The 19,909-nt window shown below is 37.5% G+C and overlaps 1 protein-coding gene across 5 annotated transcripts in view; it reads left to right on the top strand.

The window, feature by feature from the left end:
• Positions 1 to 19,607, top strand: part of TLCD4 (TLC domain containing 4) — a 102,849-nt gene extending 83,242 nt beyond the window's left edge. For all 5 annotated transcript variants that reach the window (XM_032303143.1, XM_032303142.1, XM_032303141.1 and 2 more), the window contains 2 exons: positions 7,007 to 7,080; positions 19,119 to 19,607. In XM_032303143.1, the coding sequence (XP_032159034.1) occupies positions 7,007 to 7,080; positions 19,119 to 19,437 (393 nt within the window). In that variant the 3' untranslated portion in view covers positions 19,438 to 19,607. The remainder of the gene's footprint in view (positions 1 to 7,006; positions 7,081 to 19,118) is intronic.
• The last annotated feature ends 302 nt before the right edge of the window (positions 19,608 to 19,909 follow it).

The raw sequence follows: 19,909 nt of genomic DNA, 5'->3' as shown, positions 1-19,909 counted from the left end.
AAGCTGATGGATGTGAGGTGATATTCCCCATCTCTTTTGCTTGCCTATCCTTTTTTTTTTTCTGTCTTGCTTCACTAATATAAATGTATCAAGTTTTGGAAATTAAATATCAGAACTTTGCTTTTTGTTTTTTGGGTTTTGTTTAGTTTTTTGTTCTTTGTTGTTGTTTTTTTTTTTTTTTTTTACCATAACACATTTATGATGACCTCTTAATTCTTATCTACTTATCTCTTTACAAAATTAAAATCTGGATATTTTTCTCCTTTTCTTTTAGAGTGAAATACTGATATTCTCATCAGAGTGCTCACCCACTCAGAAATAGGTTTGTAGGACTCTTAGGATTTTGGTTTTGGAAGTGATTCTGTTTGTTTCACAATGAGGAGGAGGTGAGGTTCAACTTGGGAAATATGGGCTAGGCACTGATCTAGGCTTTATGGATAGAACAGTGAATGAGACACAAAGAATGTAGGTACTTGCAGGGAAAAGCATGCTGACAAGCAGACAGATCTGTTGAGACACTTGACCCCGCTGGGGATTAAGGGGTCAGGAAAATACTTCTAGAGGGATGTAGCTGGTCTGCCTTCATAATGCTGTGGAATCTGACGGGGACTTTATAAAATCTTCACTACAGTTTCAGAGAAGTAGGGAGGCAGTTCCTTGAGAGCTTAGAGATTCCTAGGTAATTTGTAAGCTAGGACAGTGGTTCTCTAACTTTAGTAAATATTGGAACCACTTAGCGGGCCTGACCCCCAGGAGTTCTGAGTCAGTGAGTCTGTGAGGGGACCCGAGAATATTCATGTCTAGCAAATTTCCAGGCGAAGCTGATGCTGCTAGTCTGGGGGCCACACTTTGAGAACCACTGGGTTAGAAGTGAGAAAACTAACCATTTTCTTTGGGAAGAGGTGAAAGAAATTAGAAGAAAAGCCAGGATGCTGTGCCCAATTTTTTATAGACTCAAGAGAAAGTCTTTTCAAAGTGTGGCGATACAGCGTTTTGGCTAAATTTAGATGAAAGCAACATATCAAATTTATAATTTGTACTAGTAACTTTTAATATTTAAAGACTATTATAAAGTCAGGTTTTATCTGCTAATAATTTGATATTTTGGTTAATAGTTCCTTTTAATTTTATACCAATTTGAAAAGAGTTAGAAGAAATAATTTTCTAAACTCTCAAAAAAGCCTTAGTATATTTCAGGGATTTTTTTTTTTTTTTGTATTTTTAAAGCTCACTAGAGAGAAATATTTAAAATTGTTTCTTAAATTGAGAGTAAAACTATATTGCTATGATACTATTTCAATATTTTGTATGACTCTGGTGTGTCTGCTTGAAAATATTTAAGAAATCACAAAAACTTTAAAAATTTCAGTATTGGGTCTCATCTTTGGAAAAATGATTTATTTGAAAGGTACAGTAAGTAATTTAGCAAGGCTTTGGCTGGCCTTAGGAATGATAATTCTTTTATATAATATAACATATAATATAAATTAATACTTTATAGCAGTTGGTCTGTCATACCCTCTCAACATTGGATATAGTTACCTAGAGTGCCATAGATTTAAAAACAATAAACAAAAGAAGAAGATTGTTAGAAAAAATAGACTGGAAGAGGAGCGGTCTTTAACTGAGGAAAGAAAGGCAATGTTATAAATGAGAGAATTTAACTTTAAAAATAAGAGTAAATGTTTTTTACATACATGAATTCATAATAATAGAGGATTGTGCTAAGAAAAATATTTCTAAGATTTTTGTATGTCTGCTTCAAGTAAGAATCTCACTAAAGTAACTATTTTCCTTGCATTTTTTGCCTCTCCAAGAGTCATGTTCTACCTGTGCGCTATTTTCAAAGCTCTTCTCCTTTGCTCTCTACTCACTGCAGAATTTAACTATGGTAAGAGAGAAAAGTAGGACATTTCAGCTGTTTAATTTTCCTGGGAAGCTAAACACAATTACTTATTTTTCTGACCTTTTCTTAACTTAAATATTCTAACCACTTCCTTTGGAAATACTCACCTAAACTTCAAACAAATCACCAAAACTAAAAAATAAGTCCATGAAACATCCAGGAACTTGGAATATGAAAGTTTGTTTCCTATTATCTTGAAAGTGCTTCTTAGTGCTAGATGAGTTAGAGAGGTTTATTCTTTTTTTCTTTCCTCTTTCTCATCACTGGGAATGTGATTTTGATTATGTATTAAAATGAAAAAGTTCACCTGCCATTTGGGATTCATTATAATAAGATTCATAATAAAACAAAGACGGGATGGCCTGCCCATGTTCATCCTGGTTTTACCATTTTACCACTGAAAATTTCACATCCTGTGAAATCTTTTCCTATGATGCAAAAAATCATGGCAACCATGATTTGCGGTTCACAATAATGGATCGTTCTTTGTCACATTACCCTGAATGATGCAACAGAAGTGTTAAAATCATGAGCTTTAACAGTCATCTTTGACTATCCATTGGAAATTCAGATGAGAATGAGACTAGTTATGATGCCAACACCAGAATGCTCCAAGCATCACCAGTAAAGGTTATAGTTATTATATATGGAAATATGTATAATATGTATTATTACATATATTAGTATATAATGATATGTTATTATAGATGGATGGAAGGACACATGGAGTAGGGAATTAGATAACCAAAACAGACCATATTGCACAATGTGCAGAAAAGAATTTGGGATTGGACATTGTTAGGGATTGACTTATATCCTGCCCCCCAATTCATTTGTTGAGGTTCTAAGTCTTACTGCCTCTGAATGTGAATTTATTTGGAAATAGGATCAATACAGATGTTATTAGTTAAGTGAAAATGAAGTCATAGTTGAGTATGATGGGTCCTTAATCCAATATGACTGGTATCCTTATAAAAAGGGAAAATTTGGACACAGATATGTACACAGGGAAAATGCCATGTGAAGACTGGAGTTGGGCTGCCAGAAGCGAAGGAACTGCAAGAAGCTAGGAGAGAGGCCAGGAGCAGATCCTTCCTTAGAACCTTCCAAAGGAGCATGGGCCTGCCGTCATCTTGATCTCGGACTTCTGGCCTCCAGAACTGTAAGACAATAACTTCCTGTTGTTTAAGCTGCCCAGCTTGTGGTTCTTTGTTATGGCAGCTCTAGCAAACTGTGGGCCTGGTAGAGATGAGAATGTAAAAGCATGTGTAGACACGGAGTCTCAATGGGTCTGAATGAGATGGGCAGGTGCATCTAAATCCATCTGCACTTTTTTTATCTTCCAAAAGGACATTGTTGCTCAGTTGAAAACAGTAGGCACTGAATTAACATGGACGTGTCACATGGATATACACATTTTATTTTTTCCCTTGATTGTTCTATGAAACTGACGAAAGTTACATTTCCTGATTCAGAGGTTGCAACTAAAACATCCTGTTGGTGAAAAAAAAAAGTAAACTTTGATAACAGATGTGTTGGCTTCTTACAACATAGAGAGCTGATTCTGTTGGATCTTACCAACAGTCTTAACTTTCTTCACTCCATTGAGTATTGCATCAAATCACAGCAACACAAAGATGTTTCCCTAGCTCTTAGGTACTTTGATTTGAAAAATGGGGTTTCAGGTTGAATTTTTGATTCCTATAAAGATTATAAAGAAACCACATAAAACAAAAATTGTTGGTGTATTGTTCAAATATGGATTAGCTTTTGCTCAGTCTGTCTGTATATTTGGCAGACAGTGCAAATGTAAACTTGGCAAATTCCATTCAGTCTGTAAACTTCTCACCAAAGAAAATGAAAAGATACTACCTGAGAAACGTCTTCCACACCTTGCTTTCTTAGAACAGAGCTGAAAAGGGATGTGATTTGCTTACCTCTGACATTGAGGGTTTTGTAAGGAAAGTTCGTTCTTCCCTTTTGCTTCCTTAAAACCTGCAAAAACGATGAGGGTTTTACTTCATGGAAATGGAGGGAGATGACCTCCATAGATGTTTGCCTACCACATGGCTACGATTGTTGCTAACAGATGTTGACCAGCTGTAAAATTACATGTTTAGAGTATGAGGCAAGGAGAATGTCCTTCTGGATTTTGGAAATAATTGAGGATGTGAAGGCAGAAAAGTCTTACATTAAATCAAGAAGTGTTTATGTACTGTCTGAAAGGTTCGGTGATTGCTGAGGAACCTGTAAAAAACGCCAGAAGAGGATGAACAGTCTGAACCTTAGTTATTTAATGTGGTGCGCAGGTTGTGACGAACACTCATGCAGTGGATAATGACTCATTTTGGGGAAATAAGACTGCTTCTGAACTCAAAAATGTTACCAGAAAAGAGAGTAGCCACATTGAACGGCTTTTCTTTACTAGAACTGTTGACTTGTTTGGAATCCATGCAGTATGCTTTGGAGTGTTGAAAAGGATGGATATTTTACAAATGGGTAGTCTGTATGATGAATTTATACACGCAGAGGATCTTGGAGACTGATAGCTGGTCTACAAAAGAAGCCTGCAGGTTCAAAGTGGGTGGGCCTTTTCAAGAGAACTGGAAACTTAATTCCTGTAAAAAGCCTCCCGTGGTTAGTAAGTAAAATCTCAAGTATTTTATGCTCACACCTTTCTTTCTTTTTTTTTTTTAATTTTATTTATTTATTAGAGAGTGAGCATGAGCAAGGGAGGGGCAGGGGCAGAGGCAGAGGAAGAAACTGGCTCCCTGTTGAGCAAGAAGCCTGATGGGGGCTCAATACAGGACTCAATCCCAGGATGTTGGGATCATGACCTGAGCTGAAAGCAGCTGCTTAACCAACTAAGCCACCCAGGTGCCCCTGCTTACACCTTTGTTAAGAAAATATTTAAATTGAGGTCATCCTGTTAGACTAATATCAGTAATGTGGACTTACAAGAGCAGAGCTACAAGTCAAAGTGAATTTTCTGTTGGACTGTGGTTCATTCCTGGGCTGGGGGGAGGCAAAAAAAAAAATATATATATATATATATATACCCCCACCTAAAGTAGTAGTGGAAAAGGAAGCAAAGAGTAAAAATATCCTACTGTATCATGGATAAGATGTCACTGTTATTTTTTATTAAATATAGATAACTGTTTAGTCCCATTGTATTTACATTCCCCTTTTACAAAGTCTCAGATGTATGTTTCTGAAAATATACAATAAAGATTTAAATATCCAGAAAAAAGTTTAAATAAAAGGGCAGAAAAGGGGCGCCTGGGTGGCTCAGTGGGTTAAGCCTCTGCCTTTGGCTCTGGTCATGATCTCAGGATCCTGGGATCAAGTCCTGCATCGGGCTCTCTGCTCAGCGGGGAGCCTGCTTCCCCCCTTCTCTCTCTCTGCCCACCTCTCTGCCTATTTGTGATCTCTCTCTCTCACATAAATAAATAAAATCTTAAAAAGAAAAGTAAAATCAAAACAAAAAGGACAGAAAGGAACATAAAAATATTGGGGCTCCTGGGTGGCTCAGTTGGTTAAGTGTCTGACTCTTGATCTCGACTCAGGTCATGATCTCAGGGTGGTAAGGTTGTCATTCCCATCAGCTCTGCGCGTTGGGTATGGAGCCTGCTTAAGATTCTCTCCCTCTCACTCTGCCCCTCCCCTTAAAACACACACACACACACACACACACACACACACTACGTTTTCACACATTTTATTTGTTAAATTGTCCTATTCTTAATTACTACTAAATACCCTTATTAACCTTACTGTTTATTGAAATAAATGCTCTTACCATAACAGAAAACTAAATAGTACAGAACATTATATAATTTCAGATAAATACTGATTCTAGTTCTCTGTTAAAGTAATAACACCATGAGTAATATTTCTTCTGTGTTGTCATGTGTTTTTGGAGTGGTGTGGCTGTGTCTCTGCTGACTTTAGATAAAGTTGATCACCCCTGTGCACAGTACTCACCTTGCCCATTGTCTTTGTTCTTTTGTCCCTCTTCCTTCCTTCCTCCTCATCACACATTTCAATTTCACTAAGGCCAGTGAATTTGAGATTATAAAAAGTTCTAGATTAGTCTTGGAAAAGCTAATTTGTATAATCAGCTCTGAATTTTCAATCCCTAAAATGATTTCCATGGAGAAGAACTGAAAGCCTTCAAATAAAATGTTCATTTGTTTTTATTGCTTTATATTGTTCCCATTTTGGAAGGCAGCGTGGTATAGCTTATAGGAATAGGGTTTCTGAAGTTCCATGTATATCTAATGTTTAGGCGCAGGTACGACTATTTCTTTTTGTGTGTGATCATAATTCTGATTGAGTTGGAAGTGCTGGAATGACTATTTACCTAGTAACATTGTTTAAATTACCTGATATTTTTGGAATGTATACTTTTGTTCTTCTTTCTAATGTATACTTCTTTGTTCTTCAGAGTTTATTAACTCTGTTCTACTTTTCCTATTACATTCATACAGTGTACTGGGCATTGTTTCTAAATTCAGAGAGGTCCTGAGAGTGTGTGTTTTAGCTGTAGGATCTTCTGATTGACAAATACATTTTTCAGGTCAAATGTGATACATAAATTTTAGCATGTGTTGTTACTTTTGGCAAATATGCATCTGCTCACAGGCTTACCGATGTTATTTAGGATGTTAAGTACACTTGAGATTTTTTTAAGGTGCTTTTATTAATGGATATAAAAATGAGTTTCTTTTAAGTATATAACTGCTATAAAATTCCTCAACTTCTGAAATTCACACTACTTTGATCATTATTTCTACAGTAATTCGAGAATGTTGTCACCAGTGGCTGTTTGCAGAATTCTTTAGTTCAACATGGGACAACTGCTTAAAATCTGTTTTTATAGGTGAACATAAGTGTACAATATGCTGTCTTTTAAAAATATTTTAGAATTCTAGTGACATTTCTAAATTCTCATAAAGAAAAAAATCAGCTAAGACACTTGGTCTGTTTTGATATCAATTGTTATTTTATGCTGAGAAGTTATTGAATGTTCCTTTATATTTGGAAATGTTGATAAGCATGTCCTCCCTGACATTGTGTTTTATGTTTATCATCCAGAGGGATGGAGTCCTGGCATACATTGGGAATTTTCGCCTGCTTGCAGAACTTTCCAGCCCTTTTGTGAATCAGCGGTAGGTGACTAATTATTTTAAACTTGTGCTGTTTCCTTTTTGTTTGGGGAAACTTTCCCGAAGATCCTAAAGGTACTAAATAAAAATGAGAATGTGTGACATGAATTATTATCACCATCGTGCAAATGAGGAAACCAAGCCTTCGAAAGGCGAGAGAAACTTATCCAAGATCCCCTAGGTATAGAGTGGTGGTCCTAGCTTTTGAACAGAGCTCTGTCTGAAGGATGGCAATGCTTTATTATACTTGGGTTCACCTTGGGGCCAGTTCACATTCTTGATACCAGCGTATTCCTATTCCCAGATTCTGATGTCCACATTACCTTCATCCATCATTTTAAAAAAGTAGACTTCTAATTTTAGATTTACAGAAAGTTGCCAAGAGAGCATATGAACACCCATATCCTCCTCACCTGGTTTTCTCTGTTGCTGATATGTTACATTACCATGGACCATTTGTCAAAACTTAAGAAACCAGCACTGATAGGTTGCTATTAACTGAACTCCAGACTTTGTGGGATTGCATCAATTTTTCCATTAGGGTTTTTTTTTTTTTTTTCGTTCTAGGATTCAGTCCAGACTGCCACATTGCATTTAGTTTAGTATCTTCCCAGTCTCCTGTGGTCTGTAACAGTTTCTGAGTCTTTCCCTGTTTTTCTTGACTTTGACAGTGTTAAGAAGTACTGTCCAGTTATCCTTTAAACTGTCCCCTAGTCTGGATTTGTCCTTTCTTCTTATGACTAGGTGGAGGTGATGGGGTTTTGGAAGGAATCCCATGGAGGCAAAGTGCCCTTCTCATCACATCATGTTAGGAGGTACATGATGTCCATATCATTGGGGGATGTGAACTTGGCTATCACATGGTTAAGGCGATGTTTGCCAGGTTTCTCCATTGTGAAGTTTTTTCTTTTCCTTACTCTGTTCTTTAAAAGCAAGATATCAAGGATAGCCCACTCTCAAGGAGATGAGGGAGAAAGGAAATTAAGTTCCATCCATCTCATGGAGGGAGGTAGATGCTTTTATTTGGCAGTGGATTTATAATGGTGCTGTATGACCCTTATCTTGTCATTTAGTGAGGTCTGCTGATGCCTTTCATGTGCAACATTAGCTGTTCCTTTCACTCTGTATCCATGGTCCGAGGTGAGGGTCTGCAGGATCTCCATGGTTCACTTACTGCCATCGCCTTCCAACTGACTTCCCGCCTTCCAGGTTCACCCTCACTTCTGTCCTTCACAGGGCCACCGCCATAATCCTTCCTGTGATCCACTTTCTGGACCTTATTTTCTTCCAAAAACTGCATCCTGTTTAGACTCTTCTCTGACTTTGAGGTTCCCTGTGTTGTGCTCCGTATGTTTGTTCCCAGCCTTATTTCCTACTGTTCATTAGAGTCGGTTTGGAACCCTTACTGTCTCATGCACCTGTGGGTGGTTCTCGAGTTTCTTCCCGTATTCGCATCCTCCATTTCCCTTCCATCTCTGAAAAACTTACCTATCTTTAAAATCTTCGGGCAAAGTCCCAAAGTCAGGGGGAGGCTCCCATGGTTGCATGCAGCCCTTTTGTGACTTAGTACAGAGATAACCCAGAGAATTGGGACTGTCAAATCAGACTCACATGGGTTAGAGAGTGTACCCTGTATTAAGCCGAGGATCCAAGTAATCCTGAGGCACTGGCAAGGCAGGGAGATGTCCAGGATCATCTGAATGGCTTCCTGGGTCCTTTTTGCATTAGGAAGACTCCACAATAAGGTTATCTCTGAGGGCTATAAGCAGTATGCATAGTTCCTATTGTGGACATAGAAGGAACTCTCTTGATTAGGAAACATCTCCATTTAATACTTGGTTAGTTACATAGCTTATGTAACATTCTCCAGGGGGTCAGACCCCATAAATCCATGCATTCTAGGTTTGTTTGCCATAAGCAAACCTAGACTAGCTATACCCTAAAAACATTCCATGGATGAGACTCTCCTGCAACAAATACCATTAGTCTGTTTATCGGGACATCTGTCATTAGTATGTTCACCATGCAATTAGCCTGATCTTTAAAAAAAAAAAAAATTATCTGAAAGAGAATAAAAGAGAGAGAGAGCAGAAAGTGTGTGGGGGAGGGCAAGTCTCAGAGGGAGAAGCAGACACGCTGATGAGCAGGTATCCTGACACGGGGCTCAATCCCAACTCCCTTTGCTTTCATGACACCACACTCATCCAATCCTTGTATGTCTTTGACCACACTCTCTCAGCCTCCTTGGTAAGACACGGTTCTGCAAATGCTGGTGTTCCCCAAGGCTCTCTTCTGGGCCCACTGATCTCCATGCTTCTCCCTGGGCTGAGTTCTTCTTTCAAGGTGTCCGCTATGACCTGTTTGCTCATTTCATGTGATGCTCATTTTCATGTGATGGGCTGTGCATGAATTTTAAAACCAGATGGACTCAAGTTGTATTCAACCTTGTCACTTAACGTGCCCTGACCTGGGCCAAGTTATTTAACATCCCTGTGCTACAGTTGCTTTCTCTTTTAAAAAGAGCATATTTAATATTACCTACTTCTTTGATGATAGTCAAGTATTTTCTCCTCCCAGGTGGCACAACAAATTCAACATGTCTGAAATAGAATGCAACGTATTTCCCTTTGCAGTCTCTTACTTTCTGTTGTTCAGCATGTGGCCCAGCCATTCTCTCTCATTCTCCTGTTCAACATATGGGAATCATCTTTTACTGTTTCTCCCTCACCTACATTTGGTCCATCATTAGGTCCTACCAGATAACCTCCAAAATATTTCTTGCCTTGGCCACTGACTCTCCATCTGTACTCTCAGTGCCATCATCTCTTGTCTAGGCCCCTGTACCAGCTTCTAGCCCTGTCCTGCCCAACAGGGTAACTGCAAGCCACATGTAATTATTTACATTTAAATTAAATTAAAAATTCAGTTCCTCAAGCTAACTTGTAACATTTCAAGTGCTTGACAGCCCCACTTGGCTAGAGTCTGCTGAATTGGGTAGCACATCTATAGAACATTGTCATTAATTGCAGAAAGTTTTTTTGGACAGGGCTGTTCTAGACCAGGGATTGCCAATTTAAGACTCGAGGGCCAAACCCACTGCTGTTTTTTGTAAATAAAGTTTTATCGAGGGCAGCTATGCTCATTTGTTTACATCATTACTATTACATTACAACAGTGGAGTCCATTTGTTGTGACAGAGACTAGACAGTTTCCAAAGCCCATTACTATGTCCACTTTCTGGTTATTTGTGGAAGAACTTTGGTGATTCTTGCTCTAGATTAACTGTCTAGCTGTCTCCCTTTTATCTTGCTTCCATGTTATTCTCTTCCATGATGATCTCTCTAAAACACAAAAATGAACATGCAGCTTCCCTGGTTGAATCCCCTCAGTGACTCCTGCTGCTTACAGGATAAAACGTGGGCTCTTTAATGGGACACAGAACACTTTCCAAGTACATCTGTTACTCTTTCTGCCACATTTCCCTCCCTCAAAAATCTCCTCTCGTTCCAACTTGTCCATATGTAGAAAGGTCTCCTGGCTCCTTACTCATCCTTCACAACCCAGCCTGAGGATTATTTCCATCACTAAACCCCATCTCTCTCAGGTTGGGTTGGGTGTCCCTCACCTGTGCCTCCATAATAGTGACATACAGTTACACCAGTATGATTAGTGTGTTTTATGATAACGTTCTCTCTCACTCACTCTCTCTTTTTTTTCTGTTTCTTACTCATCTCTGTGTTTCATTAGATCAAGGGCAAAATTTTGTTAAAGTTTGAGTGGTCCAGCAATTATTGTCTGGCACATAGTAGCCATTGAATTACTTTTTGAAAAAATGACCCCCAAGAGGTGTTAAGTTAAGTTCTAACAATGTCCATCTCTTAAATATGATTCAGAATATGAGATTTTAAAGCAGGAGAAAATTAACTCCGGCGCTTAAAGGAACTTCAAGTCGTTTTCGTTGGAAACTCTTTGAGAACTCATAAAATTAGAAATAGTTTAATTTTATACCTTTATCTAAAAGCCTTGAGTCTTTAGTAAATTAAGAAAAGGAGAAGTGTGGTTGGAATGGGAACAGGAAATGTATAATGCAACAAGGAGATCATAACAAAACTGAGTGCAGCTACTGAAGCTCTCTTAGAGTTTTCTGTTGGTTAATTGTTTTCTTTATGGTTTGGGATATTTTAATGTTTTCTCTATTTTAAAGCTCTGTATAAATTAAGAAGACACATGGGATGCATGTGGTGGGTTATAGAGGAAAAGAAGACTGAAATAAAGCTCAGACACCTGAGCTTCAGTTACATTTCTGCTGCTGAGTTATAGGCTGCATCAGGTTTCTTTCTATTAAAGTATTTCAGTGGTGATAACTTCTTTCTTGCCTAAATGCCTTTCATTGCGATGAGGACATATTTATACATTGCTATTAAAATTAAATAGCTGATAAGAACTTTGTACATATGCTTCTTAATATGTTAATTCAGTATTTCCTAAATAACTCCTCAGTTCCTAAATGTCCCAGTCCCTGCCTTCTGGGATCTTCAAATTTGGTGTCTGGTGGCGGGTCTACATTTGAAAAAGTAGGACTTAAATATGAAATAATGAGCTAGTAAAACAAGACTTTATCTGAAAAGGGGCAAGAAAAATGTGCTGGTATTAATGTTATAAAACAGCTGGTCTCAAACTTGTTGATCTCATAATTATTGAGGACTTGAATGAACTTTTATTTCCGTGGGCTTCTATCTGTTGATATTTGCCAGATTGGAAGTTAAAACTGCAACATTAAAAATATTTATTAATTCATTAATAGTAACAATAATATTTTATGTTAATATAATGTGGGTTGTTTTTGTTTTTGTTTTTGTTTTGCAAAAAATAACTACATTGCCAAATTGAAAAAAAATTTGAGTGGAAACAGTGTCATGGATGTACATTTTTACAAATCTTCCTAATGTCTAGCATGGTGGTATTTAGATGGATTCTCAAGGCTGCCTCTGTTTTCAGTGTGTTGTGAAATGTTGTTTTGGTTGAAGCATATGAAAAAAAAGAAAAAAATCCAACCCAGCCTCTCCGAGTTAATAATGTAATAGGAAAAGGTAGAAGTATTTGAGAAGCCTTTTGAAGTATTCAAGGATATTCTTCTCTAACATTACGCTGAAACATACCAAGAGGTAGTTTCTTAAAGCTTAGTTAAATGTAGAATCTGAAACTGTATCAATGAACTTTCCATACGTAGTTACATTCAAATTCATTGGTCTCTTTGTGCTTTGAATCTTCTGCCCATGCATAATTATGTAACATCATGCCTTGGTCACTTGGTTATTTGGTCCACTGAGTTGTGTAGGCATTCCAAATGTTGGTACGTTTATTAGTAATATTTTAAAAACCTCACAGTAGTTAATGTCACCACTGATCTCATTTAAAAAATCTCTGATCTTGGGAGGCTATCAAAGTCTTTTTCCAGACAGAATTTTTTCCAAAATTCTGATTTTCATTTGAAAGTTCAAATTTTGTTATTGGCAACAAATACTGACAAGCTTCTTTTCTCAATGTGATAAACTCACTTTTCACTCTTGAGAAAATGCCTGCCAAATACCCAAGTCTAAATAACATAGTTTTTCAGTTGTTTTTTTCAAGTAAAAATGGTGTTCTATGGAAAAGACATGTAGTTTAGCTCATAATTCAAGTCATCATTCAAGGGTTTTTTCCCTTCAGACAGCTGTTAAACTTTGCAGCAGAAGTGTGTTATGTATACTTCTCATTTTATCACACAGAATATTAAAAAGATATACTCAAAGGTCATGATGCAGTGAAATTCTTCTTCTTCAGGGACATTCTCCAGTGAAACCAGTTTTTCCCCCCTTTTGTAACTTTTTTTCCCCCTCCCTTGTTTTGTTTTTAAAATTTCCAGTGTGTGGCTGTAAAGAATACAATGTCCACTAGTACCATCTTGTGCCATAGCTATGATTTGTGCTAAGATGCCAGTAATTTTATCTACCAGTGCTTTGCACTGTCATTGTAGAAGTTAGCACAGGGAGCAATGTGGATATTATTTTAATATTATAAAAAGTTTTCCCTTGTACACCCTGCAAAAAGTCTCAGGGGTTCATGGACCACATTTTAAGATCTATTATTAATTGGTATTTGTCATACAAGCCTTTATAGAGAAGGCAGAACATATTCTTAAAATGTTTTAGGATGTTTTTAGAAGTGGGTGGGGATGGGAGACCCTCCATTCAAGGAAGAAGGAATGAACATAAGTTTTAAAAAAGTGGAATAATCACACTCTATGAAAGAGAAGCCTAAACTTGTGGAATCAAAAAGTATGTCTAGGAGGAAGGTGGCAAAACAGAGAGGGTGTTGAGTGTCAGAGAGAGCTGATTGCACTTGACCTGGTGGACAGAGAGGATGTATACCAGTGGAGGAAGACATTCTGAAAAGAGCACTGAGTAATTGTAGTTTTTGGTATTTGTAGGATGGATTGGAAGACTGGAGGCAAAAGATTGTGTTAGAAAGTTAGACAGCTCTTAGTTGTGTGAATGAATGGTATAATTTCCTTAGTCTGGAAAATAAATAGGAGCCCCAAATTAGGCTGTGGAGGTAGAGAAAAGATGACAGAATAGAGATTTTCAGGGAAGAAAAAGCGAAGTTGGCAATGGATGAGAAATTAGAGATAGAGAAAAGGGACGAGTTTAGGATAATTTCTCTGCTGTCTGTACATTTGAGGAATGGGCCCATGAAAAGAGATGAGGCAAGAGAAGACTACAGGTAAGCTGGTGGGTTTGGTTTGGAGCTGTTCAATAAGAGGACAAACAGAGCATCTGAGTGGAAATGTAGTGAGAGGTACAGAGAGGAATTCTGGAATGATCAGATAGAGGTGACATTTGAAGCCATGAGAAAAGGTGGCATTGAGAGGATAAGTTGAGTGTCTAGAATGGAAGCATAAGACAAGGGAGAAAAGATAACGAAGGAATAGTTTAGAAGAAGGGGAGCCAAAATAACTTTGGGGCGGAAGATAACTTTTCTAAAATTAAGTTTCTGAATCCCTAAAATTTCAGAGTTAATATTTATTAAACACCAAGTGTTTACATGCCTGAAAGAATGACATTTGCAACCAAGATATAACTAGGGTCAGTTTACTGCCCAGTCTCTGTGTAGAGTCCCAGAAACAGTACAGCCATCCAAAACCTTATTGGAGTTTTTCCAAGGATGTCAACAAAGATCCAGTTTGTTACTCACAGCAACACTTCTTAAAATTCTCTTCGCTCCTCTTGAACTCACAATATCTCCCGGACCCTGCAGCTTTCCCAAGGCTCATTCAACCTTCTGACTCTCAACTCTGAACTGCAAACACTCACTGAACCAGTGCTGTGTAGGGACTGGTTTTTTGCTTTCATCCTCTTTTCTCACTTTTTTCTTTCTTTCTCTACCTGCAGGGAGCCCCTTCTGCTTTTTCCAGATGTGAATTATACCATATAATACATTGTCTTTTCACTATTTGTAGTTAGTGGCACAGTGTGGTACACTATGTTGTACACTTGAAACTAATATACTGTGCTATGCCAATTATACTTCAGTTTTTTTTGTTTTTTTGTTTTTAAAGATTTTATTTATTTATTTGACAGAGAGAGAGATCACAAGTCGGCGGAGAGTCAGGCAGAGAGAGAGAGAGAAGCAGGCTCCCGCTGAGCAAAGAGCCCGATGCGGGGCTCGATCCCAGGACCCTGAGATCATGACCTGAGCCGAAGGCAGCGGCTTAACCCACTGAGCCACCCAGGCGCCCCTATACTTCAGTTTTTAAAACAAATAAATAGAATCTGCAGAACACACACACACACACACACACACACACACACACACACATGTTTTCCACAGAAAGACCTGAATTTGAACAAAGAAAAGCAGACACTGGGATGCTCATGACACACTAATATACAAACTGTATTGAAATGATGGCCTTTGGGCTCTTTCCAGTCTTATCCAGTTCCCTGAAATATAACCATTTAATTATACAAACCAATTTTCTATAGCTTAGTGTTATTGTGAAAGTTTGCTTATGCAAATTCCTTAATTTTTATACTAAAATGGAGTTTATTCATGAAAATAAAAATGTTTCCATCTATCAGAAAACCCACAAATGATTGGGAGGATCAGAAGAGAAACAGGCAGTTTTCTGTGGCAGTGGTGGGGAGGAGTGGTTAGGCAAGGAATAGGGTATTGGTTTCAGGCATGTTGAGTTTTGGGCATATGAGAATTTGTGATTTGTGAAATGCTCACCAATAAATGAGGTGAAAATGTTCAACAATAAATTAAAAATCTGGAACTACAAGTAGACCTTGAGAGAGGACTTGAAATTAGAGATTAATGTTAGGATGTTGAGCCCTTGAGAGTGGCTGAAATGTCCTTGGTAATGCATAGAGAAGGGAATGGTGCTTGGGAGGCACAAATATTTAAGGGACAGGCAGAGGAAGTAGAGACTGAGAAAGTGTTAAGAACCAAGAGGAAAATAGTATCATGGAGGTCAGGAGAGATGGAGCTATGATGGTCGGCAATGTTGTATGCTATAGAAAGGCCACTTAGGATGAAGGCTAAGACAGACCCACTGTCTTGGGTATGGAGAAGCCACTGGTGACCAATTTCTTTTGTAGGGGAAGGTGATTGTATTGTACTGGGTTGTGAAGTGGAGCAAGAATGTTTGTGAATATACTGTTGACTTCCCTTTCCGAAAGCGTGATAGGGAAGACGAGCAGAGGGGAGACCTTTGGATTAGGAAGAATTGAGCATGTTGGTGAGAGAGACAAAAGAATCTATCTAGACGGAACAAGAAGAAGGAGGTCTTACATTAGTAGCGCCCATTTGTCACAGTTCGCGAACTAATACTGATACACTGTTATTAACCAAAGTCTGTACTGTATTCAGAATTCCCGAGCTTCATCTACTCTGAACCAGGACCCCCTCCAGGATACCATGTTACATTTAGTTATATCTCCTTAGACGACTCTTTTTTGTGACAGTCCCTCAGACTTGGGTTGTTTTTTGAGGTGTTTTTGAGTACTGGTCAGGTGTTTTGTGCAATATTTCTCATTTTGGATTTGTCTGATGTTTTTCCTCATGATTAGACTTGGGTTATGGGGTTTTGGGAGGAAGACTACAGAAGTAAAGTGCCATTCTCATGACAGCATGTTAGGCCTCCCTGCTATAAACACGACTTAACGCTGGATGTTTTCCTTGTTCACCTGGCTGAAGTGGGTTTGTCAGAGTTTTCAATTTTAAAGGTACTCTTTCCATCCCACTTCTATCCTGAACTTTGGAAATAAGTCACTGTGAGTAGCTCCCCTTTTGGGGAGTGGGGAGTTACACCTTATTTCATTGAGAGTGCAGTATCTACAGAAATTATTTGTAATTATTCTGCATAGGATATTTATCTTTTCTCTTCCAGTCACTCATTCCTTCATTCATTTATAATACTATGGATTCATGGATATCTGTTTACGCTTCAGGTGGTTTTAATCTAGTACTGCATTATTTATTTATTATTTGTTCAAAATGTTAGAGCTTTTGCCATTGAGCTCTTTCGGTTGGTTTCTGTGTACCTTTGGTAGAACCTCATCATTTTGGTTCTTGAGTACTTCCTTACTTGCTGGCAGTAAAAAATATGCTGGATTCTTATTGTATATTCTCTGTTCCAGCCCTAGAATCAGCCGTGTCTCAAGAAGCCCTGGTTCCTTTTGTTGGAGAATGGTATTAGAAACCAAGATCTAGGCCCTGGGTCTGCTCATTACTGTGGGGCGTCATTGTTTCTGTGTTCTTCCAGGTGACAACTTGGAAGTATACTAACCTCGGTATACATAGCTAGCTATAATTATTTCTGCTACATCCGTATTTATATTAAGCTAAATGAGTTCACACTGATGTTTTCAACTTTAATCCAGTAGCATATGGATCAGTCTAGCCTTTTCCACTCACTTGTCTGTAACTTTCCACTCCAGCAGTGAGACACTTGGACCCCGCTTCACTATCAAACAGATGTACTTATTTGCTAAATCCCAATATATATGTATAATGGTTTCAGAATTATTAACCTGTTCTTCCATGACACAAAACTTTACCAACTGGAGTACAGTGCATGTATACAGTTTCTTTTGTCTTTAGTCTTACAGCTACCATACATTTTCACAGTTACTTAGATTACCTGTTTTGACCCCACTTCCTACAGTGAGGTTATATATGTATTTGTAAAACAGTTAGATTATTTTGTCACAGTCTAGATTCCATCCTGGCACTTCCAGCCTCCTAAGTGACATTTTAAAATTTGTACATACTCTTCATGCTGTTCTGTGGATTTTGACAAATGCGTAACATCATATACTCACCAATACAGTATTATACAGAATTGTTTCACCACCCTAAATTATCTTTTATGCTTCACTTACCCGACTCTCTTCCTTTCTCCCTGAACCTCTGGCAACTACTGACCTGTTTTCTGTCTTTTTAGTTTTGCTTTTTCTGAAATGTTATATAAATGGAATCATACTGGGAGTAGCATTTTCAGACCGGTTCCTTTCATTTAGTAATATGCATTTAAGAGTCATCCATGTGGTTATGTAAATTGGTAGCTTATCCTTTTTATTGCTGAATGGCATTGTGTTATGTGGATATACCACAATTTGCTTATCCAGTTTTCTTATCTTGAGAGAGATCAGGGGAGAGCAGAGGGAGAGTGAAAGGGAGAAGCAGACTCCCAGCTGAGCAGAGAGCCTGACATGAGGTTTGATCCCAGGATCCTGAAATCATGACCTGAGCTGAAGGCAGATGTTTAACCCACTGAACCACCCAGGTGCCCCCTCCATTCACCTATTGAATAACATCTTGGTTGTTTGCTTGCTTCCAGTATTTTGCAGTTATAAATAAACCTGGTGTAAACATTTGTGTGTAATTTTTTTGTGTGGACTTAATTTTCAAATCAGTTGGAAAAATACCTAGGAGAGTGTTTGCTGGATTATGTGCTATAAACATGTTTAGTGTTATAACTGCCATATTGTTTTTCAAAGTGGCTTTATCATTTTATTCTTGCTAGCAAGGCTTTAAAATTCCTGTTGTTCCATATCCTTGCTAGCAATTGGTATTGCTAGAATTTTGGATTTTAACCATTTTTATAGGTATATAGTAGTATCTCATAGTTTTAATTTACAGTCTTCTAATGACAAATGATGCTGAACACCTTATATTCTTATTTTCCTTTTGTATATCTTATTTGATGAGGTGTTTAAGGTATTTTGCCCATGTTTGAATTGGGTTGTTGCCTTATTATTGAGTTTTAAGACTTCTTTTTATATTTTGGATACAAGTACTTTATGCTATATGTATTTTGTAAATATTTTCTCCCAGTGCATCGATGTCTTTTTATTCTGTTTTAACAGTGCCTTTCACAGAGCAAGTTTTTAATTTTACTAAGAGTACTTTTTGTAACAATATGTTTTTCTGTGATTTTGCTTTTGGTGTTATATCTAAAGTACAATTACCAAACCCAAGATCATACAGATTTTCCCCTATGTTTTCTTCTAGGAGTTTCATAGTTTTTCGTTTTATGTTTAAGGCTGTGACTCCTTTTGAGTTAATTTTTGTGTAAAATGTGATGTCTCTGCCTACATTCATTTTTCTGCATATGAATATCCAATTGTTCCAGTTGTTTGTTGGAAAAGCTATTCCTTCTCCATTAAATTACCTTTATACTGTAGTCAAAAATCAGTTGAGTAAATTTGTGTAGGTCTATTTCTGGGCTAGCACTCTTGATCTATTTGTTCTTTTACCAATGCTATGCTGTCTTGAATACTGTAGCTTTATATAGTAAGTCAGTCTTGAAGTGGGTAGTACAAGTCTGCCAACTTTCTTCCTTTTCAGAATTGTGTTGGCTATTCTAGGCCCTTTGCCTCTCTATATAGATCTTAGGAGGATGTTCACTGAATTTTAAAAACTAAAAACTAAATTTAAAAAGTTAATCTTTGGAGATGCAGAGTAAATGTGATGCTTTTGAAAATTTTTTCCAGGTGGTTCTTTGAAGCTCTGAAGTATCCTAAGTTTTCCAAGGCTAACGTCATCAATGGAATACTCATGACAGTGGTGTTCTTCATCGTACGGATTGTCCCAATACCTCCTTTTTATAGTTACATATATTCCTTGTTAGGAACAGAAGCCTACATAAGGCTTGGATTTTTAATCCAATGTTCCTGGATCTCTACTTGTGTTGTTTTGGATGTGATGAATGTCATGTGGATGATCAAAATTACAAAGGGTTGCATCAAAGTCATCTCTCTCATCAGACAAGAGAAAGCCAAAAGTAGTCTGCAGAATGGAAAACTTGACTAAAGGTGGGCTACTGATAAACAAACTTCCTTACTACCCACATTATATCTACTGATAGGATGAATTCTTGGCATGTTCTAGTACTTCTTATTAATTATATTTGTTAACGAGGGTTTCAGTGCTCTTTTTTTTAATCTTTAGAAAAGAGAAACTAAAACTTAGTTTTTATTCCAAGATTTCTTTTCTGATTTTCTTCTGCATTGTAAGCATGGATAAAATCTTAAAGATTTAAATAAAAAATTATACATATAATGGTGAATCTTTTCAGAAATCTGTTAACCTGCATTGGTATTTTTCTCTGTGAAAAGACAACTGTGCTTATTGGGTGCACTTGGTTTTATGTCATCAATTTTGCTGAAAGATGGGAACTGCTTTTATATGTGTAAATAGCTCTCAACCTTTTGTTGTACTGCACTCATTTCCCACTGTGGCTGTCAATACCCATTTAGAGCTTAATTTCTAAATTGTTGAAATG

This window comes from Mustela erminea, chromosome 10 (genome assembly GCF_009829155.1).
Source record: "Mustela erminea isolate mMusErm1 chromosome 10, mMusErm1.Pri, whole genome shotgun sequence".
Taxonomy (NCBI): Eukaryota; Metazoa; Chordata; class Mammalia; order Carnivora; family Mustelidae; genus Mustela; species Mustela erminea.
Note: the sequence above shows the minus strand (reverse complement) of the source record. Positions and strands in the feature narration are given on the sequence as shown.